The 27,530-nt window shown below is 40.6% G+C and overlaps 2 protein-coding genes across 10 annotated transcripts in view; one reads left to right on the plus strand and one right to left on the minus strand.

Moving 5' to 3' along the window:
- The window catches only part of aplp2 (amyloid beta (A4) precursor-like protein 2), a 54,370-nt gene extending 47,424 nt beyond the window's left edge, over positions 1 to 6,946 (minus strand). For all 5 annotated transcript variants that reach the window (XM_044353295.1, XM_044353293.1, XM_044353291.1 and 2 more), the window contains exon 1: positions 6,641 to 6,946. In XM_044353295.1, the coding sequence (XP_044209230.1) occupies positions 6,641 to 6,712 (72 nt within the window). In that variant the 5' untranslated portion in view covers positions 6,713 to 6,946. The remainder of the gene's footprint in view (positions 1 to 6,640) is intronic.
- A 6,173-nt stretch (positions 6,947 to 13,119) lies between these two features.
- Positions 13,120 to 27,135, plus strand: prdm10 (PR domain containing 10). Of its 5 annotated transcripts, none has more exons than XM_044354247.1 (23): positions 13,120 to 13,210; positions 14,361 to 14,502; positions 14,913 to 15,074; positions 15,189 to 15,248; positions 15,333 to 15,437; positions 15,917 to 16,091; positions 16,453 to 16,694; positions 17,223 to 17,423; positions 17,583 to 17,655; positions 17,781 to 17,898; positions 17,993 to 18,113; positions 18,579 to 18,845; positions 19,206 to 19,550; positions 20,009 to 20,164; positions 21,651 to 21,830; positions 21,910 to 22,020; positions 22,146 to 22,346; positions 22,503 to 22,646; positions 23,170 to 23,340; positions 23,802 to 23,939; positions 24,118 to 24,349; positions 24,452 to 24,549; positions 25,134 to 27,135. In XM_044354247.1, exons 2-23 carry the CDS (start codon positions 14,431 to 14,433, stop codon positions 25,320 to 25,322), a joined length of 3,561 nt encoding a protein of 1,186 aa, XP_044210182.1. In that variant the 5' UTR covers positions 13,120 to 13,210; positions 14,361 to 14,430; the 3' UTR covers positions 25,323 to 27,135. The 5 variants fall into 5 exon arrangements, with proteins under 5 accessions (XP_044210182.1, XP_044210185.1, XP_044210181.1 ...); XM_044354250.1 differs by lacking the exon at positions 13,120 to 13,210 and adding an exon at positions 13,321 to 13,485 and having other exon boundaries at positions 23,802 to 23,885; XM_044354246.1 differs by lacking the exon at positions 13,120 to 13,210 and adding an exon at positions 13,322 to 13,485.
- The last annotated feature ends 395 nt before the right edge of the window (positions 27,136 to 27,530 follow it).

Here is a 27,530-nt window from a genome sequence, read left to right on the forward strand (position 1 = left end):
GCAGCAAGGCAGCCTGCCAGTCATCCAGCCAGCTTATCAAGGCAACAGCACAGCCCCCCCCCCCCCCCTCCTCCACCCCCTTGCCCCCCACTTTCTCCCTCAGTTATAAAACCATGGCCACTCAGTGCTTTTACCTGGGCATGCACATAACTCAAAGAAGAACTTGATAAAACAGGAATTTCCATGGCTTTCAAATCACCACAAAACAAAACAACAACAAAGAAAGGCACTGTGGCTGTGACCGTTCTCAATCCCATCCTAAAAGGATGCCAAACGTGATGCCAAGACACAAAAAAAACCATCAAAAACTTGCCTCTCAGCGTGCCACATGCATATCCAGAGAAAAAGGACAGACACACAAATATACACACAAAGACATACAGACAGACATACCCACACACTCTGGCTCACACAGAAAAGAGACAAAGACACTTATCAACAAATCGCTATGAAATGACACATCAATTATAACTAATGTTTGGAAAACTGGGTCTGATTGACACGATTCAGTTGACTATGGGTTCAAACACAAGTAAAAAAAAAAAGAACAAAAAACAGCCTTTGAGTAATTTATCTCTCTTATTCTCTTACATTTTCTGGTGCAGTTGAACATACAAACAGTGGGAAATAATGCCTGGCACACAGTTAAACTAGCTCTTTGATTCTTAGCTGCCTGCCTCCATTTTATTCCAGTTTGTGCAGGCAGATAAAAAGGCATACAAATCAGTGCGCGGGCCTCGCTCGAGCCAGCGGATGACTCACTGATCTCACAAAAATGAGAGGTACACACCTGAATAAGACGAGGAGGGGACAGCAGGCACAGACTTCCTCACGTATGGACAGACAGGGACCGAGGAGGAGACAGACGGGGGCCATAGGCAGAGGTACAAGTGCACTATAACTCATAGATAGCCCACCAAATATTTTATTAATGGGAAGAAAAACCCAAGCAGCAAGAGTGACTCACAGAGCCACAGGGACACACACAAACAAGCTGGGCAGAGGGCTGACAGGGTTTAACCCACCTACGATGACTGCCTGCTCATTCTCAAACAGAAAATACATTAAAAAATAAAAGTCTGAAATGGCAGAACTTCTTTCAAAGGGATTAAAGGGGATGTTTTTGTCTACCGAACTTGCCATAGTGTATAGTCACTCTCAGCACTATTACAGGAAGAGAGCCGCTCATAGCACAATACAGCAAGCCGTTTGCACTTCAGGCTATGCATTCCTGAGCACTCTGGCATATAAACTGACAAAAGGAATTCTCATGCAGCCGTTCTTAGCCCGGCTATTGTTGAAACCACTCAGACTCAGGTGTAGTGGCGTTCACCTTGGCTGTGTATACACGAGAAGGATTGTCAGGACTGTGCAGATTGGCCTACATATGGCAGAAGGCTTGGTGCAACTTAAGTGATGTGCAGTCATGAGTGTGTCTATTTGAACCCACTCACTCCGCGCCAAGTCCCCACCGCCCAGGATCTCTCACCGAGAAAAACTGACTAAATATGTGATGAGCTGAGCTGTAAGAGGATTCGGGTGCAAACACACACACACACACACACATTTCGAAGGCATACACAGACACACAAACACACATTTCGAGTTGCAAAAAAGGGAGGCAACTCTGCTCACTTGGGATAATTAGAGCGCACGCAGAGCCTAGGAGACAAAGCCTGGCATCGTGAGAACAAGGCTCGCCTGATGAGGCTTCTCTATTTAAATCCCCGGGATGAGCTGAGAGTGTGTCTGTCGATGGAATCGCTCCAGGAGACATGCACAGGCTTGGAGGAAGAAACAGCCAAGGCGGTGAAAGGAAGATGGAGAGACAGACGGAGATAAAAAAAAAAACAAAACTGTAGATGAACCAAGTGGCAGGAAGGTATCTTTGAGGAAATGACAGGATGGAGAATAAGGGCTTAGATTCAACTAGATATCCCTTCCTACTGTTAGTAATAGGCCTGTTCACACCTGGCATTAAAATGCATCTTGGGTGATCCGACCACAAGGGGACAGCTCTAAGCACAGGTGTGAATCCACCCAAGATGCATTGAATACACATTGAGATCCGATCACTTAGACCACTTTGGGAGGTGGTCTGGTCCGCATATGACTGCATTCTTTTAGCAGTGTGTACGCAAATGTGTCATGGGCCACACTGAAGGACCGCCTACTAAATTGACGTCTTCTACGTGAGCAGATACGTACTCGTTCACGCACCGACAACGTCATATTTAAGTGTGAGACAACAACAGGCAAAATGGATTCTCGTGGATGGAGTACACATGAAACATATTTCCATTTGGGCTGAAGAGTTTTGAGTCTCAAATTTCTCTTTCAAACTTCTTTTAATTTCCGGCAGACTAGGCACGGGAAGTGTATTGCTGCCTCCAACCAGTTAAAAACATCAATGCATTTGGTCTTTGCAAACAGAAATGATGTTTATTTGTATACAGAGCAGGGAAGTGAGATCCGATCACAAGTGGTCAGATATTCTAATGCTAGGTGTGACCAGTGCCGTAGAGCACAAATCAGACTTTTATTGTTGAGCCACTGATAATACACACGGGTGACTCACTGTTTTTCTGTGTAACTTTAAAAGGTAGTTTGCCTCCGCAGGGCGTAGAAAAGAGGGTTTGACTGAGTGAGTGGGAGAGTGAGCGTATGAGCGGAGAGAGAAGGGTAGGGCTCTGGGATTAGTACCTTTCCCTTTGCAGATCTATAAGCACCCTGTGTTTCTTGTCACTAAGAGGATTCACAGGGATACGGGGCTGTCCCAAGAATTGAAAGCAAAGGTTTTACGCGCTAATCTACAAATTCAAGGGCGAGTGAGGCGGATTCTCGGCTGATGGAGCACATGCCACCACCTGCAACTTGATTGACACGGCAGAACGTGGAGGTCAAAGAGGAAATCTTTACAGCTCAGAAGAGAGAGAAGAAACCGCTCACCCAAGGCTTTAACAGTGCTCTGCCACCCACAACGATGTATTGAGAGATCATTATCAAATGCAAGTGATACTGATTGTTGTTTTGGGGGTTTTTCAGGCGTGAAACATTGCCAACAGTCTGCCTCTGCCCTCATCTCTCTTCTGTATCTTGATCATCTCTGTATGGTAACGACACCCTGGGCTGTCCCGGCTATTCAGGGGCTCACAAAAGGCCCTCATAGGGAATCATTCAGCCCTGTTAACGGACGGCTCCATAGCACCCGCCCTGACAATCACAGCCAACTGGGAGCATTCATTCACATGCAATTGTTCACTATCAGCTCATACCCAGAGCAAACACACATAGAAGCACACAGGAGCACTCTTTAATATCAACGCTCGCTTACAAGCACACACAGTCAGGCACGCACACAGACTTCAGATGATAAGAGGAAAAAAATGCTGCTGCAAGAGGACTGCAACCAAAGAGCAATAAGCAGAGCACCACAGTCTTTTTTTTTCTCTTCTGGTTATGCTGAAGAGAATTTTTTTCTTACTTCTCCCTGAGCACAAATATCGAGCATTTCCGCACTTCTGTGGATCGGATCTGCTTTGTCCACTCCTCGAAGACCACTCTGACTAGCACATGTTTGCAAACAGACCAGCATGAGTTAACACTGCATTTTTCTTCCACGCTAGCCAAATTCCTGCCTTGAATTAAGACATGTGTTGAGATACTTAGTGGAAGGATCGACACCAACATTTTTTTTTTTCATTTTATGACATGCACAAAAAATTTGATGTTGTGTTGCATAACATGCCGTCATTTTCACATTGTGTTTTATGGCTGTGATAATCTCTGCTTGCTTAAGTCAACTGAGAATAAAATGTACCCGATGCATTAACTGTTCCAGATATTCCGTATTCCACTAATCCAGTTGGAGAAACATCAGCAAATGCCTCAGTGTGATGCAATTCTCTGGGTAAACCTGCTATGTGGTTCTAGCCTGCGCCCTATTTCTAAATTGGCTCCACAGAAGATACAGCTGCTCACTCTGGATTGTCCACAAGCGAGTGAAACTGAAATCAAATCTTGCATGTTGTTTTTTTTTTTTTTTTTTGGATGCAAAAAAGGTTTTAAATTATGAGTAAAGGTTTTAAATGATAAGCCAAGATACAGGGAGTAAAGAGCAAGAAAAGCAGCGGGGCAAAACTCCTTTTGAAGCAGCAGCAGACTGTAAAGCTTTGACACAGAGATGCTCAGATGAGAGGGAGAGGTGGTGGGGGGGACACAGCTGAAGAAACAAAAGCTCACGATCTGGCTCTCTCGCAGGTATCTGACAAAACCAAAGCGTTTACACAGCTGAAGTATCTGGCTAATCCCAAAACACTTAAAAAAGGAAGGAACTGCAAAACAAGAGGGCCGCTCCGCTCCGATGACAATCATAATACGCAAAGAGAGAGGACGAACAATGGAAGGTGAGAGGCGGACGAGAGGGAATAATAAAAAAAAAAACGTCTCTGACCACCGAGGCCTGGACGGTGAGTTTGTGTCTCGCAGGAGCTCTCACCACCTCGTAAATTCAAGCTCAAGGTCCAGGGGAGCGTGTGCAGCCAGCATGTCAGCACAGCAATATCTGTGTGTCCACAAGCTCATCAGCAAGGCCCGGTCTACATACACCAGCAGCCTCACTGACAAACAACTCAACAGCAGCCAGTTGTGTTTTTTTTTGGTGTCTCAGTACTGACACGGTTCAAACAAGTAAGAATTATACAGATTTCATTACTGGCCTGGTTGAGAAAAAGACAATTTAATGTTTAACTTGATGCTTGAATAACGTAGGAATCTGTAATCATTTGCTTTAGTAGCTAAAAATGTAACCTGGTGGTTTTTTTTTTAATGTTGATTTGTTGTTGTAATGTTAGATTTATACAGTCATCTCTTTGGGGTTTCGGTTTGTTCTTCCCTTTCTGGGACTCTAAAGCTGTGTATTCTCAGATGTTTTGTTTATTATCACTTACTTGCTTAGTCATTGGTTTCCCGCAGGCAGTATTTGGAGGCAAGCATCGCAGGTGCAAAAACTGACACTAATAAACCAAATTCTATGCATGTGATGTTCTACCGCAAATAAAAACGCCATATCAAACAAAGAAAAAAAAAGCACTTTCCTTTAGGACGGGCCCTGATTAAACCACAGGAATCCTCAGCATGAGCCCCTCAGTCGAGCAGCCACCATAAATTTCTCAATTTAATCTGGGTGACTGATCAGGAAAATGCATCGATTTCATCCATTAATCATCTCAAGAGAGTCTGTACGGTATTGATCAGTCCGTCTGTGTGGTTAGGAAGGCTGACTGAGGAGGCAATCATTGCAGAGGGGACAGGTTCTTTGTAGAGCTACGTGAGGCGGCATAGATTCAGTTGGGGGACATAATAACCATTATTTCTCTCCACACAATGCCAGCCAATACTGCCTCAAAATGGCTGAGGTTCTGTCGCAAATGCGGGAGAGTGAAACATTCCCTGATAACCACTTTGCACGGCAGCATAACGGTGCCAGGAGGAGACGTCTTGTTAAAACGGGTTTGTCATGCTTGCTTCAACAGTGAGCAGGAAGACTTGTGTTTACAACCTCTGAGGGGTTGGTGGGTGGTTGGGCTGTTTGCTCTTAAAATGGGTGCATTGTTATCCGATGACACACGCATATGTCTGACACTGCAGACATCATAGTCTGTGGACAATAACTGGTGAGGCAGCAGGAAAAATGGGACATCAGGTAGGTATGAAACGTGTGCATGTGTGAGTGGGTGTGTTTGTACAGGAGGACCTACATTTAGGCCATTTGGATCTAACAAATGGCCTTCGGTGCTGTATTTAAGTGGTTTGAATTGTGCTACAGACTAACCTGTCAAAATAAACCATTCAAAGACAGTGTTGATTAAGAACAGGGGCCTGCCTGCATCACCAGGTCTAGCATTAGAGGAGGCCATCCTGTTCACACAGGAAAGGTTTGAGTTTAAATACCAAGATTAAAGATTTCCTCCTTTCTTATTAGAAGATACAACACACACACAGACACACATGGTGGAGGTAACTGTTAAGTACAGCAGGCGGGATATTGTTTATGATCCATTGCAGAGGTCTTGTGTGTCCCCAAAGGCCTGACAAAGCGCCAGTTGTCTTTCATTTGATCTCTGCAGCAAACCCCTGCTATAATTCCTGTTACAGCACCTTCCCCACATTGTTCAACTGGCACCAACAAACTGCAACCAGTGCTCAAGACTGAGGTGAAGACTGACCTGCAATCAAGCTCATAAATATATAAGTAGATCTAGATTTTTATATATCAGCCTTTATGACCACGTTTAAAGGCTGTAAAACTATAAAAGACACATGTCGCCTGTTATTTAAATCCTTACATTATGAATCCCGAAATCAATCTGATCAATTCCGCTACTTGTGTGGGGAAATCTTGTGCGCAAAAAGTAATCAAAGCCCAATAAAAAAAAACATTTACAGTCACATCAAGCTAGATAAAATATGTATTTGGTTGAAAGATCAGCAGAGATTGGCCATAAATGCCTCATGTGTAGAGAGGACAAAAATATGGGCCGAAATAATTTGCTTTTACATGAGAAACCCACACTGGTGTTTTGACCGAGTCAGACTAAACGTGGCACATAATAAATCACATCAAACATTTCAGACTTACCTCAATATAGCCGGCCAGCGCTGGAACCACAATGCCCAAAATAAGGACAGATATCGCTGGGACTGAACCCATCTTCTCGGGTTATGCTACTGTAAATAACTTATATCCTGTGAGCTATATTGGAAAGGTGGCGTTCCGGGAGAATAAACAGCAAACCAAAGTCCTGGGAATAATCTGATAATCTATCCCGATGAGCGAGACGAGTCCTGCTCCGCTTGTTTTGTTACCCGAGCCTAGAGAGAGAGAAAATGTTGGAGGGGACTGCGCGTCGGTCTCCTCTGGAAATGTGGACTGTGTCTGTGGCGCGGCGGCTCTGCCTCTGCTGCTGCCTCCTCCCTCCTCTGGTTCCGCTGAGCCGCGCACAGCAGAGCGCACTGCGCCACCAGGCGACCGGCTGCTCTGAACACCCGCCCTAAAGCTTATTCTAGCTTAGCTTTTAATTGTACTTAAATGTCTTTTTTTATATTGCTTTGTGTTGCTTTTATATTTTACCTTGATGCCTTTTATGTTCTATGTAAATCACTTTGAATTACCTTGTTGCTGAAATGTTCTATATAAATAAATTTGTCTTGCCTAAAACACCATTTACACTGGGCTCTGCCTGTGTAAAGTCAAACATAACATCTATTTAATAATGATACAGTCTTTAAAATTGAGATTTTTCCATGTTATACCACCTCACTATAATTTAGGAGCAGAAGTATATTGTGCTTTTTTACTTCACTACTTTTATTTTAAGACTAGCTTCTAGTGACAATGCAGATGGATAGATAGATAGATAGATAGATAGATAGATAGATAGATAGATAGATAGATAGATAGATAGATAGATAGATAGATAGATAGATAGAAAACAAACACACCAGATATGAATACAACACAAACACAAGACAAATTATAAAATACAAAAAGGACACAAAAGATAAAACAGACACATTAAGATAAACAGGAGCATTATATCCTTAAAAATGTTCCAGGGTTAAAAAATTGTCTAACTTAAGTTTATTCCACCTATGAGGAGCATAATAGGTGAATGTTTTTCCCAGTTCTATGTTCATATATGGGATATTCAAGGTTATGCATACTTGTGAAAAGGTACGGTATCTCATATTTTTAAGTCTTAAGAGTCATGATAAACAAAATAGTGGCTTATTTAGGATGGCTTTATAAATTAAAAAAAAGACAGTGTTGTTCCTTTTGAGTGGTAAGTGATGTCCACCCCTCTTTCTCACAGACGATACAATGATGGGTTGTAAAACTGTCACCGGTAATAAATCTGAGAGAACTGTGATACACAGCATGGAAGGGTTTGAGGGTATAAACAGCAGTATGTATGTAAATTACAGCTGCATAGTCTTGCAGTGATAAAAAAAAATGTTGCCTGTACAATCTGTAACCTACTGCTAAAAGAAAGGCACTGCTTCTTTTTTTATAAAAGAGACCCAATTTAAATTTAAGCTTCTTAGTCAGGTCCTCAACATGAGTTTTAAAAGATCATTTTTCATCTAACCAGACACTCAGGTACTTATAACATGTGACTTTTTAAATTTGAGCCCCAGATATTGTACTAATAGTAAAACTTCTAAAATATGATGTATTATAACAGATTAAACTACCCAACAGTTTATAAAGGAGTTAAAAAGAGCTCAACTTTAATCACTTACATTTCAATGCTGCTTACATGTCAATACATGAGTAACAATTATCCAATAGAATAATAGATAAAAACATATTTTAAAATATCACTCTTAACCCTACTTAAAGGATAGGTTCACAGTTTTTCAAGTGTGTCTTAAAACAAGGTGTCCGTATGAACAGCGAAAGAGGTTTTCCTCACTGTAATCATTTCTCATGTTTATACTGGCTGTTAAAAGATCCCCTTCAAATATGCTTTCAATGTAAGTGATGGAGGCAAAAATCCACAGTGTGTTTATCTTAAGCTTATATGAGGCTTCAGCAGTCTGAGTTAGTCATGTCAAGTGGATATCTGCCACATTAAGAGTCTTTTTACCATCAAATTCCCTCTTTGTGTTTCGTCAGACAGCCTTTCCCTGTTGAGCTGCAGTGGACGTATGGTAACAAAAAGAGGAACTTTGGCACTAAAAAGACTGTAACATTGAAAGATATCTACTTGATTTGACTCATTTGGACGACTGAAGCTTCATTTTAGCTTCAGATTAACTTTTAAATGAATGATTGTGGTTAGAAAAATGTATTTCAATGTTCATTTGGACTCCTGACAGTTGTCCTTTAACCCTTTTACTCAACACTCTATAAAAGGGCCATTTTACATGCAAGTATATGATGATGATAATGTTTTTGTACTTTTAGTTAAGGACAGTAGTGTAGTGTAGTAGTATTCAGATTATTTATTCAAGTAAAAGTATAACAGGGTAAAAATATTCCATCACAAATAAAAGTTCTCAATTCAAAATGCGCTATCAATAAAGTTAAAGTATTGCAGAAAAATGCCCCTATGAGTGGTGTATACTAACATATTTCATTATTTGATTACAATTATTGATGCACTGATGTTATGTGAATTTACTATTGTAGTTGGCATATGTGATTTTAAACCATATTATATACAGTTTAATCTACACAATCCATCATATTTTATATGCTGTTTTGCATGTAAATTCTTAATCAGCAGTTCGAGTAACTGCTGTTGCTTCTGAAATACAGTGAAATAGAGGTGAAAAGTACCTCAGATTTGTACTTATGCAGAGTACTTGAGTAAATGTACTTAATTACATTCCACTACTGGTTAAATTAATTATGAATATAGGAGTTTTAATTGTAATTTAGTACTTTTAGTTTGTGGTTTTGCTGCTTTTACCACAGTAAAGGATCTGAATACATTGTCCATCCTGAGCTGAATATCAGAACATTTAAACTCGAATTGTTAAAGTTATCAGGTAACACTTTTCCCCCTTATTCATTAGATCCAAATTAGTGTTATTGATTCATAACTGGCTAAAAACTGTGACTCATAAAATATATATCCACATATAAAATCACCACATTTGCTGTTCTGTCCATGAATTTTCTTCATCATTCACAGTCTGAGGCGAAGCTCTTAGCTGCTCACTTTGTGTACCTGCAGTTCATTTCAAGGAGAGCCGTGTTTCATTTCACACATGAAATCAATATTTAGCTGAAGGAATAGAATATTACACCAGCAAAGATGACAAAGAAAAGCAGAAGAAAGAGCACTCCACTCTAGATTAAACTATTTCTGACATCCTTTAAAGTAGCAGAGCTTCTATCTGAGGTTTATTTTGTACTATTTCTGCTGCAGAAGAGGCACAACGTGTTTGTTTTTGGGTGGTAGTGTTCAGAATGGCTTTTTTTATTTCGAAAGAAACTCATTTGATATCTGATTTTCTGTGGATTAGTCTTCCCCTCTTTCATTATATGCACAAAAATGAACATTGAGCATTTCACAAGGAGAAAGACGGGCAAATTATTCAACAAGTGATTTTTTTTTTTGATTTGCAGGCAACAAGATGGATAAAGATTTAATTTTCTTTGTTTAGTTGGATCTATGAATAAAGTAATTTCACACACACACGCCACCAGCCTGTTGTGATTTGATTATGTTGTCCCCCCCCACTAATTTTTTCCCCTCCTAGATTGCCTCTTGTGTTTCTCTTTGATGGCTTATTGAAAACAGGATCATGTAAATGTTATCTTTGCTTCAGGCAGGGCACTCGGAGTGGTTTTTAATTTTTGAGACATCGGCTGTTCGATGTGTTAGAACGAGTTGAATTTGAAAATGCCTCTGAAAAAAAAAACAGAGCAGAGAATTAATTTTCTGTTTTAAGTCCCCAGGTAACAAGTAGTCCAGTGAGAATAGGTCAAGCTCTATTTAAGAGGTGCTTCTCTCAACAAAGCCCTGCTAATTGATCCCATATAACCCTGATGTGAATGGTGCAGTATACTACAGAAGTACAGTAGTAGTAGCATCCACATTATTAGAGAAACTTCCCATATAGTTTACAGTTTGAGAAGTTTAAGGAATAATTCACCCATAACTATAATCATTATCAACTCACCAAACACACAACGAGTGATAAAAATAACACTGTGTTTAGTATGATGCTTTACAAAAGACTATCAGATATATTTTATCATACGATTGCAAGCAGAGCGTTCCTTTAACAATGTCAGGAAAATATAGGAAGTTTTTAATGTGGACCATTAATGTGGATCATTCCTCCTGTTCATACTGGCTATTAAAAGTTCCCCTTTAAATGTGCTTTCAATGTAAGTGATGGGGGTCAAAAGTCATTTTGTGCAAAAATGCATTTAAAGGTTTTCCTCTTTGTATTTCCTCGGACAGTGTTTGAAGTATAGTAACAAAAAAAAAGGGACTTTGGCACTAGAAGGACTGTAACGTTGAAAGATTTCTACTTGATTTGACTCATTTGGACGCTGAAGCTTCATATTAATTTCAGATAAATTTTTAAATACATTTTTGCACAGAAGGAGGACTGTGGATTTTGTCCCCCATCACTTACATTGTAAGTACATTATGAAGGGATCTTCTAATGGTCAGTATGAACCGGAGGAATGATTACAGCAAGAAAAACATGTTTCAATGTTCATCTGGGGTTCTGACTGTTGTTTTAAAGGACCAGTGTGTAAGATTTAGTGGCATGTAATGGTGAAGTTAGATATCCCCCATCTCTTCCAAGCGTGTAGGAGAACCTACGGTGGTCATGAAGCTTGTGAAAAACATGAAAGGCCCTCTCTGTTCTGGGCTACTGTAGAAACATGGCGGTGCAATGTGGTGGGCTACGTGGAAGAGGACCTGCTACCTCTGTAGATATAAAGGCCTCATTCTAAGGTAACAAAAACACAACAATTCTTATTTTCAGGTGATTATACAATAATCAAAACATACTTATGAATATTATTTTCCATTTCTGCCAAGTCTGTGCTGCTAGATGCCACTAAATTCTACATACTGCACCTTTAAAAAGATACAAACAAACAAAATTTTTTAGAGGGCTTTAATGCCCACTATGAATAATACCCTGATTGACATATGTTAGTAATATTGATAATAATCAATTACTGTATCATCATTGTTGAATGCAGATTTGTAGTCTCTGCTATGTCCACAAAATAATATTAGACGAGTTTGGTTACTATAATTTGAAAGTTTTAACCGGAAGTATTAGTATGATATCATATCTGCATTGACGAGACTTGACGAATTTAATGCTGCAGTTCTGCTCTGTGACCACTGGAGGGCAGTAGTAACTGGTGGCTGTAAATACACTCAAGTCAATCATAATCTCCACTTTTATATAGAAAAAAAACACTTTTTGTACCTTTTTCGTCATCAGATTTGTGCATTTAAATCTCACGGGACTTTTCATGACCGTTTCTGTTGCTTCCTTTCTGATTACTTAAGTTTTTGTCACGTCTAATTACTTCAATACGAATGTAATGTATTGCATTTCTTCATTGTGACCACTAAACGGTAAAACATAAACTGTAAAAATGCTAATGTATAATAATAATAATAATAATAATAATGATGATGATGATGATGATGATGATGATAATGCATTTACTGCACTTTTCATTTGCCATGAATCTCAAAGTGCTACACCGTTAAAAAAATAACATAAGAAAATAACAAGATTTAAGATGAAAAGCCTTCAGGAATAAAAAGGTTTTTAATAATAATAAACACTCATGCTCCAAATTCACTAAAGTTCACTGTCACCTGTGAACAGATGGAAGAATGAACTCCATTAATGCAAAATTCCTTCAGTGTCTCAGAAACGCCCCAATCTTCTTTCTTTATATATTGGACTTGTTTAAAACTGATTAAATAAGACCTCCGCCTCCTATTAATTCACACGAATTTCATATTTCTTACGTTACTTACTAATTAAAGAAAGTTTATGAATCAAGTAGTTCACAGAACGGACTCCAATTTTGATTTTCTCCCCACGACTGCACTGCCCTCTAGTGGCGACAGTAAGCTACTGCAACACGTTCAATTCGTCAAGGTGGCGTCAATGCAGACCTGCAGGTGCTACCGCTTCCGGTGAATTTTTTTTTTCAAAATTCACCGGAAGTGTCAATTGTTAAAATGAAAACTCGTGATTCTGAATCTATTTTTCAAACAGATAATTTAATTTTAAAATTATTAAAAAATGTACTACTCATATAAATAACGCTGGGCTAAGATAGCAATGCCACTTAAAAGTAGACAAAAGAAACTCAGTAACTTAACTTAATTCGATTGGATAACTTCAGTGTTTAATTTATTCTGATTGGCTGTATTTGAAACGACTTAAATCCATCATTAAATTACAACACAAACAATAAAAACATATCACTATCATAACTGAACAGTTTCAACGTTGTATTATACATTTACCGACGAGCATCTACACTGTTTAGTGTTGCTAAAATTTTAAAATAACCCGTGTTGCTTTTCTCCAAGAGTAAAAAAACAACCAATCAGAAAGAGGCATCTGCGTGTTGCTAGGCAGATTATGTTAATATATGCAATGCGGCCATCTCTGCAGCTACCATTCTGAGGTAAGAACAACTTCTGCGTTTTCCACAAAATGTGACAAAATCAGGGATTGCTTTACGGCCAGTTATGTAGCTCGACTCCTCGTAAACCTTTCTGTAGATATAAATTAAATGTGCGTCTACTTTGAGCGCACAGGTACCGGCAAAAAATATATTTTTTTCTGTGGGTCTCTTCGGATGTGGATGTTGTCGTTGGTAGTCCCACCCAAAATGGAGCCTGTTCTTCCTTGTTCCACAGTCGACTTGAAGGGCTGGGCTCAACTAGGATGGGGGGACGGGTGGGTTTACCTAAATAATTCGGGTCTTTACTGCTTCAAAACAGCTTTTCTGAAAAATAGCAGTATATGGCCCACGTCGTGGGGCGTGACAAGTTATGTTTTGCCCCCAAGGTCGGCCTTACATTGGGACTAAATGGCCGAAATGCTAATGTTGCGGTGCAGTAAATGCCCGGGTTTCTACAGCGCTGGTTTTTGTGGTATGGTCCGGTTGGGACTGAGAACCTGCGGGGTTAAAATAGGGGGGAATTGAATTTATTATTGATTATACCAACTATATTTCTAAATGAGTTTACGGAGTCTTAATTTTTCGCTTTGGCTTCTGTGCCGACATACGTTTGCATTTGCACACCGTTTTCCGGGCGGCCTCGTTAGCAAACGTTGGCCGCGTTTCCCTTCGTACCCCCGCTGAGAGAGAGTCCTGTGTGACCGCTCTCTACACGAAGTGACATGCTGGTTTATTTTGGCGTGCAAGTCCTGCCTGCCGAGCAAAACTGTGTCTGGAGATCCCTCAAAAAAATCTTAGTTGTAGATGGCACTTTTGATTTTTAATTGAGCCCCATTCAGCTCAGACATGGCTGCTGCAGTAACCTCATTGTTGCAGCCAAACAGCTTTTCACCACACAAACAAGTCTTATACATAAATATGACTTTCATAAAGCTGTATGTTGGCTCTGTTATTCATTTATGGAGAGACTTCAGATCATATCCACAATGAATTTCATTATCTATCTTCATTTATTTGTCTCTTTACATGATCAACACATCCATGACTTGACCAGCCATCCAGCCATATGTTACTTTGGGATAAGTTATTGCTCCACGTTGCATTATTATTATTAAAATGACCCCAAACCTCTTATCTGTGTATATTACAGGTGTCCCTGGTTGTCTCAGGAGTGAAGTGATAGGTGACGTGTCTGCCAGCAGACCTGGCACTGTGCTGCCATGGAGACCAAGCAGGAACCCTCCGCTGTGTGGAGTCAGGCTGCGAACACTGATTCAGGCAACTCCACACAGGTCCGCTGTCCTGTCTGAATTGCTCTATTAGAGCCATTAGCACTAGACAAAGATGCAGCACATTCAATGCATCAGAGGACAATTTAAGTTTCCTAGAATTTATCTTTTGCACACACTCATCAGATGAGGAAACTCACGTCTGTCCACTGATCACAGTTGTTGCTGAATCCCGAAATTCACCACACACTCCTTATGTTTAAATTACTAGAGCAGCGACAGACCTCCTAAAAAGTGGTTCCTCACTTGCCAAATTGACTTGAAGAGGAGAAAAACTCCCCATTATTTGTTGAAAACAAATATATACTTTGTGTTGATTGTATTTTTAAAAGCTAATAGAAGACACATCAGTGGTTAGTCACAGCCAAGGAGTGTAATAATGCTGAAAGCCTTTGTGTGTTCACATGTTGCAGGTGCATTTTGAAGGTGGCACAGTGGCCCAGATAGTGTACAGTGGAGATCAGACTGACCGGGGACAGCAGCAGGTGGTCTATACGGCCGATGGGAACTCCTATACCTCAGTAGAGTCTGCAGAGCACACGCTGGTCTACATACACCCTGCAGATGGCACTCAGGTAAGAAAAGGTCTTATTTAGGGCAGATATATTTGTAGCTGGAATTTTATACAGTTAGATGACACTCATAACCTTTGGGCATTTTTTTCATATTCTTCTTGAATTTTCTTTCAGACTGTATTTGCTGATCAGCCACAGGTGGCTTATATTCAGCAGGATGGTACAACTCAACAGGTACCTTTGCTAGACTGTCATATCGCTACCTTGCTGTTTACTGTCTTTTAATAGAATCATAAAACAACCACATCTCATTGGTAGGTCACAGTTTTGCTGCCAAGCGGACAGAACATGAATGCTGCCAATCTGCATGTTCTCAGTAATGTAGCCGAGGCTCCACAAGCCATCCTGGAGCCAGTTTCCCAGGTGAGGACACAGTGTTTGTGTGTGCTTCTGTTTACCTTTTCAAACCAATGAATAGCATTCATCTATTCTTGTCTAAAACACACATGATGGCACATAGTGGGGTGACACAAGCTAACATAAGCACAAAATTGTGTCATAATGTATTTATACAATGTCAGGCCGCATTTGTTAACACATTCAAGCAAAGTAACATTATTCCAGCTGGGAAGTGGTCTAACCAGGTGCAGTTCATTTTATATTTATATTGAAATATGTCCAGTGCAGCTATAATGACATGATAAAAATATTTCTTATCATGCACAAAGACTAAACAAGTCAAAGTAAAAGAAGAAATTTCACACAAACACTTAATCACAATATCAGATTTGACATCCCCTGGAGATAATTAATAAATAGCATATAGTTTTGTAATATTTTTACATCACATTATAGAACAGTTGAGTGAGTATTAACTCTGTACAATGATCAAACACACGCAGGAGCAGCTGTCTGTGTCCAATTCGCTCACCTCCATGGCTGACATCACGGACGCCCCCACCAGTCCCCTGGGGGCCACAGACTCCACAGATGATTCTGACGAAGATGAAGACGAAGACTCTGAGATGGATGACTGGGAGCCTCGTCCGCCTCAGTCATTCAACCCTCACAGCCTCTGTGAGTGATGTCTTCCACAGTAGTAACACGGTAGTCTGGTCTGTCAGGAGTCTCTGTCAGTCATGTAGACCAGACAGCAGAAGATGTTGAACAATGAGCTTTTTTCCTGTGGAAGTGATGGTTTACTTAATATACTCAGCTCACTGACAAGGGATTGACCTGCCAGTACTTTTTTATGCATAAAACATGAAAATATAACATAAACTATTGATAGAACATCACAAAAATCCAAAGACACTGAAAAAACTGCCTTTTTTCTGACATTCCCCATAGTAGATTGAAGAACTAGTCCACATTTGAATGTCTTACTTGCAGTCTGGCGATCCTGTCTCATTGAATTCTTCTTGTTGTGGGCTCTCAGGGTGCGAGGAGTGTAATAGCGCCAACCCCTCTGTGTGCCTGAAGCACGGGCCCCTTCACCCCATCCCCAACCGGCCGGTGATGTCCAAGGCCCGGGCCAGTCTGCCTCTGGTCCTGTACATCGATCGCTTCCTGGGTGGGGTTTTCTCCAAGAGACGCATCCCAAAGCGCACTCAGTTTGGACCTGTGGAGGGACCCCTGGTTCCTCAGAGTGAACTGCAGGACCACTACATTCATCTTAAAGTAAACTGACGCTCTCATTTCCCTGTTAAGTTTTTTTTTTAGACAACTGAAGGTGTAGAGAGACAGGAAACTGGGATTAAGAGAGGGGTATGACATGCAACAAAGATCCACAGCTGGACTCAAACCGTGGATGTTGTGGTCATGTGTGTGTCTAAATCAGTAGGTTACCGGGGTGCCTGTACACTGAGTAAGATATTTATGTAAAAATACTTGTTCTCAACTTAAGTTTATAATAAGAAGAGTATCACATTTTCTCCTTTGGCCTGGTTGTTATGTACTGTATGCCATAGATAGAGGGATACATCAGATAAGAGTTACTATTATTGCTTTACACAAAAATCTGTAGCAAAGTGAGCAGAGTTCGTAACAGTCCTATCAATATAAAAAAAAGTAAATATTCTTGTGAATGAGATGGGAAACTGATGAGTAAGTAAGAACTGATGATAACCTCTTGTGTTTACAAGCATTTAATATCTAAGATTGCACTCTTTCAGTCTAATCTCTGGTCCTTTCTCCTTGTTGCTTCAGCTTTGCATGCTGGATGCAGAGAAAGACGGAGAGAAGTCAGACGACACGTGGTTGGACCTTTCTGATGAGGACAGCTGTAACTGGATGATGTTTGTGAGGCCCGCCCAGAACCACCTGGAGCAGAACCTGGTGGCCTATCAGTACGGCTCAGAGATCTTTTACACCACCATCAAGAACATCCAACCAAAACAAGAGCTCAAGGTCAGTCTTTCATATGAGGTACTGGACTGTATGCTTTTAACAAAATGGTGCAGAACGAACAAAAGAAAGAATACAGAACAAAGATTGAATAAGCCCTAATATATAAAGGATATTTGGATAAGAAGTATTTGTTTTTTTTAATGATATTTCCTTCTACAGGTGTGGTATGCTGCATCATACGCAGAGTTTGTAAATCAGAAGATCCATGATGTTACGGAAGAAGAGAGAAAAGGTGAGGAGTCTCTTTAGTTAATATCAGCACTAATAACATATGTCCCATTACAAACTATCACAATCCCAGTAGTGTCAGATTAGTAGCAGTGGTTGTTCCTGGTCCTCACTGTGTTGTTCTGTCAGTGCTGCGGGAGCAAGAGAAGAACTGGCCTTGTTATGAGTGTAACCGCCGCTTTGTGAGCTCTGAACAACTGCAGCAACATCTCAACATGCATGACGACAAGTTAAACTCAGTTACAAGGTAAAATCCTGTTTATTACACCACTTCTTATGTCCTCACGTCTTTACAACATTGGAGCCCATAATGACATGTTCACTGTGTCTGCCTCTCTTAGATCCAGAGGCCGAGGTCGAGGAAGAGGCAGGAAGAGATTTGGGACAGGACGAAGACCAGGGCGGCCGCCTAAATTCATACGTTTGGATCCACCAGTAGAAGCTGGTGGGGACAAAACAACAGTAAGAGACACATTAATACTTGTTGTATGTTATAATAGGGTTAGCGCTCCCTTTCTCTTTCATACTAGTGCTGAAACAATCAATTAAAATATAATAGAGAGCCTAATAATAATTGGAAAATATATTCATGAGACATTCTTAAAAATATTGAATCTTAAATAGATTTGTTGATTTTTTTTTTTTTTTGTTTGTTTTTTTGTTGGAACTAATTGTTCGTCATCAGAAAACTGTGAAAAATGTCCATGCCAGTTTCACAGACTCTGTCTTCAGATGTCTTGTTTTCTGAAACAGTCCAAAACTCAAAAATTTTCAGTTTACTAGGATGTAAAGTTAATGGTTCCAGGCTCTCAAAGATGAGATTTTGCTGCTTATTCTTGAAGTTTTGGCATTTTTGCTCAAAAAGAAAATCTACAAGCATTTTTGAGATATGCTACTGAGTTTCTCACTGAGTTACCTTTTTATCAGGAGATGCTTGAACTGACAGACAAGCAGCCACTGGAGGAGCGAGCAGAGGGAGCTCAGAACGGGCTAAAGGTAGTGGAGCCAGAACCGGATGCCGGGACTGAGGCAGAGGGTCAGATTGTACCTTCTGCAGGGGAACCAGTCCCAGAGTCAGTCACCCCTCCCTCCAACATGGACCTGTCTGTTCCACTAAAGGAAGACCCCGCACAGACCAGCCAATCAGACGCCCACCTCACATCTCAGGATATGCGCCGTGCCAAAAGGATACGGGTAAGATGATCAGAGGACGCTCAGTGAGCTCACTGAAATGCAACAGTGTTTTAGATTGTTGTTATTTGGTGTCTTTTCAACGATGTGTCTCTCTTCCTCAATATGTGCTTCCCTCAAAGATGGATGTGCAGGTAGGTGGGACCTGGAGAATGTCAGAAAAAACACATAAGGTTCAAAGACTCCTTTTGTCATTTTCCATGGTGTTAATGTTCATGTGACATTTCAGGATATGCCCCCTCCTGCACACTCCATTGCATCTATCAGCCTCTTCTAGTGTCTCAGCACATCCATGCCAGAAAACACTGTTTGGATTTTCTACTAATTGTTCCTCTCTCTCTCTCTCTTTCTTCTCCGTCTCAGAATGCAGCACTGCAGCACCTTTTCATCAGAAAGAGTTTCCGTCCTTTTAAATGCACCCACTGTGGCAAGGCCTTCCGGGACAAAGAGAAGCTGGATCTGCACCTGCGTGTCCACGGCCGGGAAGCCTATGCCTTCTCCTGTCACATTTGCAGCAAGAGTTTCATGAGTGACTCGGCCCTGGAGGACCATCTGTTGGTGCACACAGAGAACCGCTCCTACTCTTGTCTCTTATGCCAAGAAACTTTCGAAAGGTTGGACTTGCTCAAAGACCACGTAGGGGTGCATGCGGTGGACGGCTGCTTCACCTGTCCCTCCTGCAAGAAGACTTTTACTGACTTCATCCAGGTTGGTAAAGAAAGCCTCCTATAGGAAGATACAATGATTATAGAACAACTGAACAGCGTTTGTTATACATGACAGGAAGTTAATAGTCAAAACCCTTTTAGCTGTTCTCAGACCATTGTAATTCAAACTCAGAGTCACACTGTTCCTTTATATATTCACCCTAATCAATGCAATGAAGCCAAGAGATTTTTTACAACACATTTTAAATTTATTTCATTAGTTAATGTAAAGCATCACCCCGAGTGGCTTCTCTTTTGGAAAACTGCAGTTACACAATAATTGGTATATAATTTTTTTATGGAGTTCTGTTGCAAAGAGGAACAGAAACTAAACTAGTTGCCTCTTAATTGTAATGCATATTTGCTTTGAAGGGGCTTTGGCCCTTTAGACCTAAACACAGTACCAGTCTGGTGTCATATATTATCAGTTTTCACACTATAAGATTTTCTCTTCCTCAGGTGAAGAAGCATATCCGCTGCTTCCATTCAGAGAAGATCTTCCAGTGCCCAGACTGTGAAAAGGCCTTCTGTCGGCCCGACAAGCTGCGGTTGCACATGCTACGCCACTCTGATCGCAAAGACTTCCTGTGCTCAACATGCGGCAAACAATTCAAGGTAAGACGAGTTAACAGTTTGTTCAGAAATGCAATACTGGTAGGCATGAATACTCTGCAAGCCTCGTTGGTTCGGAGGAATGGCGCCCTATACAGTCTGCCTGATGATAACGGCTTGTATACACTAAATAGGGGATGTGATACGTCTCTAACGATCACCTGCCCTTTCCTCACCACTCGGGACTCACAGGTCATCGTCATGCAATATTGCCGTTCAGCAATCTTACTGGACATATTGACTGTCTTATGCAGTTTGTTTTATTGTTTGTTTTGTTTTATTCACTGACAGTGAAAAATAGCAGGCAATGGAACAAAAAAATGAAAATGCTCTCCACAAAGGAGCGATAGAAGAGGACCAATATATCTCTGTCCACTCTAAACTGTCTCAGTTTACACATGAAATATAGATGCTGCAGACCTTTATTATAGATAACATATGTGTTAGAATTCCATTCTATTGTTCCTAAATATTTGTAGTCATCTACCACTTCAATACCCTCCTCATCAATAGTCATTTGTTGGTGGGTGTTGTTACTGTTCCTAAAATCAAAGATATCTTTAATTTTCTTGGTGTTCAAATGGAGAAAACTGGACCTGCGCCAACCAACAAACTGATCTACCCACACCCAGTAGCTGGTTTCATCATAATCTTGAATCAAACCCACAAATGCTGTGTCATCAGCTAATTCAATAGTAATATGATCAGATGTGTTGCTTCTACATTCATTTGTATGGAGGGTAGATAAAACTGGGGACATAGTGCTCCCCTGTGGAGCCCCAGTATTAGTAATAATAGGAGAAGACACTGCCCCATTGACTCTGACACACTGTAATCAGTCAGAAAGGACTCTACCCATCTGATGATGTCACCGTTTACTCCTAACTGCACTAATCTCTCCATCATAATATGAGGTCTGATAATATTAAAGGCTGATGAAAATTCTACAGAAAGAACACAAGCATATCGTTTGGGCCGGTCAAGATGACAATAAATATTATGCGGCTTATACAAAAGATCATCCGTACTCCTCCCGTTCCTATATGCAGATTGTATGGGTCAAGTTCATGTTGTGCTTCCCTAAGGTTATTGAAAACAATCAAGGCTATTCATTACAATTGATGTTAAATCAACTGGTTGATAATCATGTAAAACAGACGCTTTTGACACTTTTTGATATTAGCATTATGAGTGCTAATTTTCCATGCCCTGGGGATATGGTGTGTATCAAGTGACATTTGAAAAAGCTGTCCAAACACAGACCTAAGTTGTTACCTACACTCCTTCAGAACATACCTCTGATCCTGTCAGGACCAGCTGCCTTTCTTGGATTGATCTTTTTAAGGCTCTACAAACCTACTCAGCTGTTATGACAAAGGGCTGACCACAGTCAAGTTGTTGCCTAATTAAATTACATTCAATGAAGAAATCTGATGTATCAAATCTAGATATTGTATCTGTGTAACTATTCTTTTTCTGTGACTTAAAGAGGAAAGATAAGCTGCGTGAGCACATGCAGCGCATGCACAATCCTGACAGAGAGGCCAAGAAGGCTGACCGAGTCCACCGCTCCAAAACCCTCAAACTGAAGGTGCCCACCACCGACTTCGAGAGCTTCATGTTCAAATGCAGAGTGTGCATGATGGGATTCAGACGCAGAGGAATGCTGGTGAGGACCAACTCAGAGGGAGCTTTTTATTTGTCGAGCTTGTACTGGAGTATACCCAGCTTTATCTTTCTGCTTGCAGGTTAATCACTTGTCCAAGCGTCACCCAGAGATGCGTATTGATGATGTGCCTGAGCTAACGCTGCCAATTATCAAGCCCAACAGGGATTACTTCTGCCAGTATTGTGACAAGGTTAGTTTGTCCCGTTCCTGTCACATTCACTGAAGATGGAATTGTTATTATTTTTGTCATTTTAGTAAGAGCATCCCAGTATGCAACATGAAAATTCACACCTTTAATCACTGATGTCTGTGCAGGTGTATAAGAGTGCCAGTAAGAGGAAAGCTCACATACTGAAGAACCACCCTGGGGCAGAATTGCCTCCCAGCATCCGTAAGTTGCGGCCGGCTGCTCCCGGTGAGCCAGATCCCATGCTGAGCACACACACCCAGCTGACTGGCACCATCGCCACTGCGCCCGTCTGCTGCTTACACTGTGCCAAACAGTACAGCAGCAAGGTTAGTATGAGGCTCAGAGAAGGTATTCCGCCTCATTGGAAAGAGATCGACTACATTTATACAGATTTCTTGTTTTGGACCTTCTTTGAAAAGGTTGAATTAAAGGTTATTAATAATGAAAAGAAATATAAATAATTTTGTGTGCTTGTATCTCAGACTAAGATGGTGCAGCACATCAGGAAGAAGCATCCAGAGTTTGCTCAGCTTGCCACCACCATCCAGACTCCTCTAACAACAACTGTAATCAGCAGCGCTCCTGCAGTCATCAGTGCAGACGGTACCACAGCTGAGACTGTAGTGGTAAGAAAGAATTTCTGTCCAAAAGGTGTCATACCTTTCCATAAAAATTACTATTACATTAAATAAACAAGTAAAAGCAACAACAACAAAGGTATACAATGCAGTTAAGGCTGCTGGAGTTACACACCCTACACTCATATGTAAGTGTGACATTCTTGATTTGAATGAATCCTGGGCCGTGTGTCATGTCATCCACGTCTCTCCCCAGTATGTTTGTCCTTTTTCTGTAATAGAAGCAAAAAGAAAAAGAGGCTACAAAATGTGTTTCACATTCAGCAATATGCATTGTAAATTTAAGTGCATCACAAAAAATCAAAGAAATTGTTAAGTAAATGTCAATTAATCTAAAAGTGAAAATAAATCGATTCAGCACAGTGGAAACAAGCATGTGCAGTTTTTTGGGTGCACTTTAAGAAGTTATCTTTAAAATAGTGATCCAGTGCCATGAACAGAATAAAGTCCAACTCATATACACCAGATACTGTATGTATGGTATAAACTGTATAATTTATTTTCCCCACAGACCACAGATCTGCTGACGCAGGCCATGACGGAGCTCTCACAGACACTGACCACAGACTACCGAACAGCGCAGGGAGACTACCAGAGGATCCAGTACATCCCTGTCTCTCAGGCAGGAGGAAACCTGTCCCAACCGCAGCACATTCAGCTGCAGGTGGTGCAGGTGGCTCCGGTAAGCTCCATGATCTGATCGGGCTGAGACTTGTGGTTTTTTTTTTTTTTAAACCTTTATGCATCCATTGAAAACTGACGGAGCATCTCAATAACATCCTACCTCACAATGACAGTTATTCTCTCTGATAGCTGGGTATGTAAACTATTGTAGTAGAAGGAAAGGGGAGCTTTTCTTTCTAATTCCCTAATATAACGTTCCAAGCTCGTCTGCTTTAAGTACATTAGTAGGGTTGGAAATAACCACCAGCCACCAGAAAAAATCCTGCTTTGGCTAATAGGTTTGACTTGAGACAGTTCAGCTGGTAAACTACATTTCATCTCTTGTAATTGCTGTATTTTGAACATTTTATGTGTAGTCTAAATGTTACATTCTCAGTGTTAATTGACATATTGAATGTTTCAATATTAATGTGGATTTAAGAAACAGTAACAAGTTGTTGCTTTCTCTGTGTTTCACAGGCTTCCTCCCCACATTCCCAGCACCCGACAGTTGATGTGAGCCAGCTGCATGATCCTCACGGTTACAGCCAGCACTCGATCCAGGTACAGCACATCCAGGTCACTGAACCCTCAGGCACTGGACAAGGTGCCACGCCGGTAAATCCTCATTACTCTGACTCCGAGGTTAGGTTGATGAGTAATTTATAACACGTAACTAATAAATAAGACATGAAGTGTCATTCTATCAAAGAGATTCAAAGATTTGAAACTTTACAGTCTGTTGTGGATGTCAGGCCTTGTGATCTCTATAACTTTTTCCTCCAATCTCTTTCAGGTTACTGGTCAGCCTCTAAGCCCCACCTCTCAACAGGCGAGTCAGGAGCTGAGCCCTGCCCAGCTGACCCCCGTGACTTTGGCTCAGAGCCACACCCTCCAGACCAGCAGCACTCAGCAGCAGCAGCAGCAGCAGCAGCAGCAGCAACAGCAACAACAGCAGCAACAGCAGCAGCAGCAGGGGACTGTGCAGCACGCTTACATACCTGGGAACTGGAACTACAGAGGCTACCGTGAGTCCTACACATGCTCCCATAATATCATCCAATCAGACTCTTTTAGGTTTACTGTTTGATTGCATGTCAGGTTAATATGTCAACCTCTCACTGCTTCAGCATCTGAGATCCAGATGATGGCTCTGCCTCACGCGCAGTACGTGATAGCTGAGGCCAGCACACCTGTATCTGGAGTCAACAGCAACCAGGTGAAAACGGTGAGTGAATGCTGACTGATAATCATCGTGTTGACCGCGGAAGCACCTTCGTTTTTTTTTTTCACCCACATTCTGATATTTAAGGTTCACCACTACAGCTGAAGGCGTCAACACATCCTGACAAACATCAAATGAATATCTTAATGTCACATGAGGCCACATTTTCTTTCTGTTAGTTACCGGATTACATGACAGTAAATAATGAAGTTTGAGACATCAGAATTTGTCATGTTCCTGTTACTATATGCAGATAATAGGTTGAAGAATCCATATATCTATACTTTTATTCTGTGTATTCATCTAAATTGTATACTTACTGTAACTCTTAAGTTATTGTCAAACAGAGGTTTATGTGGCTTTTGATCACTTGATGTGACTCCTCTATATCACACCTGTAATGTGTCTCCTTAATGTGTATTTCTCTCGCAAAAATATTGTTGCTCTGCGCACACATCTTTTAGAAACTTTTCAGCTAATAGTTGTCAGATGTGAGTTAAACAAAAAAAGAAATAAGCAGGAGCTGACCCTGAACTGAACCTTTATTAGTTGTTGGAACTAAAGACGTTTTCATCCCTGTCCTGCAGACACACTACGTTATTTCTGAGGGTCAGACAGAGCTGGACACCAAACAGACGGCTCCTCAGAACACAACCCAGGGCCACACTGAACATCTGGAGCAGCAACCGACCAATCAGCAAGCCACCACGCAGTACATCATCACCACAACCACCAACGGCAGCGGCACTAGTGAAGTTCACATCACAAAACCCTGAGCTGCACGGCGATGACCCCTGAAAACCCAGCGCAGACCCCACGGACTGATCCTGCATGTAGTCCTCAGCAGCTTGTACGCACATGAATGAACAAAAATATACAGTCATACGCACATGGATACAGATTTGTGTACATACAGAGTTTAAATGGGGATGAATAGATGACCAGCACAGTTTTATGTGTCTGTGAAGTGTTAATATGTTGTACGAGCTGTTGGGTTGCAAGCTGCTAGAACTTTGTGACATAAATTTAAAAATGTGAAGTTTTGACTTTGAACAGAATATATAAACAAGAAAAACTAAACTGAACACTTGGGGAAAGTCTGGACAGTCTGGAATTTGATCATTTTAAACCCCTACTGTCTCAGTTACATAAGTCTGGAAAGGTGGAAAAGTTTTGTTGAAAAGTTCTTTTACATATCTGAGTGCCCGTTTCACATCATCATTAAGCTACAGCAATTTCTAGAAGTACAGAATTTGTAAATGAAGGTCAGAAAAGAAAGACAGACCTGAAAAATACAAAAAAATATATAGAAATCCTGCAGTTGCCCTTCCACAACAGAAAACATTATGTTTTTGCCCCGAAACACAACCTGCTTTATTGTACCTTATTATATTGTTTCTGATATGTGATGTGATTTATCAGTTAATTTCCTTTTAAGAACGTCTCGTTTTTGTTCACATGCTTGATCATCTTGATTTCCCAAAAATTCAGAATGACTTATTTTAACTGTATTTTTTTCCTCATTGTCAAAAACACAACACATTTTTCTTTTTTAGTAAAATGCAGAAAAGAAACTGTTAATCAGTTCCACTTCTCCAAGACTCGCTGGATGAAACCAAGGTCTTAGCGTGTCAGTTATGAATGTTTTGCATTTCTTCAGTTTTAAAAAGGATTTCACATGGATGTAATTGACCTGAAACTTGCAGATTACTTTCTTACATATCTAAAAGGAAATCATCACAGATTGAACGACATCAGAGTTCTAGTTTTTCAAGAGGGCAACATGCATTTTGAGCTGAAGTTTAATTGAGTTATTTTTATTCTTTTTTCCAAAAACATGTTTTTTACATCAAGGTCCCTTTTGAAACTAGGGAAATTGCAACCAGAAAAATTATGATTAGCCCTGCGTGATGGTGCAGAAAGGTAACGGATCATTTGAAAGAAGCTCGAAGCCAAATACAGAATTTGCTTTTCTCACATATTTGAAGACAAAAATTCCAAATATCTGAATATCAAAAGTGTTACAGTTAAAGATATTTAGGGACGGTATCACAGGTTTGCAACTGAACAGCTTAGAAGTTTGACATGATACTGTGTGTAAAGCTGATGTGGACTTACTCCAGTGTATTAACCTGTGAAAATATGGTTTAAGTGCTTTTCAGTAAAGTAATTTATGGTCAGTACTTGAAAGGCAGGAATGTTGTCACTCAGCAAGGTGTCTCTGGGAGTAAAGTGAGAAAGGAAACTAATTCAGAAGAAAAAGTTAAAATCAAATCACCTGTCTTGCTAAAAAAGTTCTTGAACAAGGCATGAATGATCCTTTGGTGGATCAACTTATGTCTGATACTGGAACTTAGTATTTCAGTACTTTTGGTACTTATACCTATTCAAAGTATTTGTAGGTTACAAGAAGTTCTGCACGATCACAACACAGGTTAATACACTGAATTAAAGCCAATTCAGAAATTATTTATATTGGTCTATGACAGTGGAGTTGTACAAAGTATAGCAGGAATATTATTAGAATTTCCTTATAGTTGGAGGTGATTTTGTCCATGTGTTGAGAAATTAAATTATTTTATATCTGTACATTGTGTTTTCTGTTCACTTCATTATGAACGTGTTGCACTTGGATGTAAGTGATGCCTGAGCAATTTCATTGCATCTGTTAGATTATTATTATTTTTAATTTGTGTGGATGTTATTCTTATTCCTGCTGCTAGATGGCAGCATGGCCTCGCAAAACAGAAGCAAGTTTGACAGCACATTAAACCTGTGATTCCAGTAGAGGCAGAAAATGTTACCCTCAGTTATATCTGGGTAGTAATGGTTTTACATTGGCCCGTTTCCATTTGAAAACCTCTCTCAGCAGAGAGATGATGATATGAGCTAATAATAATTCAGTGTTTGCATGTGACGGTGATTCAGAGGGAAAGAAGTGACAGTAAGAGGGGTTATTATTGGCTCCCAGCGTACCTGGGCAG

The sequence above is a fragment of the Thunnus albacares genome, chromosome 6 (genome assembly GCF_914725855.1).
Source record: "Thunnus albacares chromosome 6, fThuAlb1.1, whole genome shotgun sequence".
Lineage (NCBI taxonomy): Eukaryota > Metazoa > Chordata > Actinopteri > Scombriformes > Scombridae > Thunnus > Thunnus albacares.

What these genes read in the sequence shown, in the direction of transcription:
- prdm10 (XM_044354247.1), top strand. Translation starts at nt 14,431, where the DNA reads ATGGAGACCAAGCAGGAACCCTCCGCTGTGTGGAGTCAGGCTGCGAAC. An exon ending in TCCTGGAGCCAGTTTCCCAG is followed by an intron (nt 15,438 to 15,916) that starts GTGAGGACACAG and finishes AAACACACGCAG; the next exon opens with GAGCAGCTGTCTGTGTCCAA. An exon ending in GCCGTGCCAAAAGGATACGG is followed by an intron (nt 18,846 to 19,205) that starts GTAAGATGATCA and finishes TCTCCGTCTCAG; the next exon opens with AATGCAGCACTGCAGCACCT.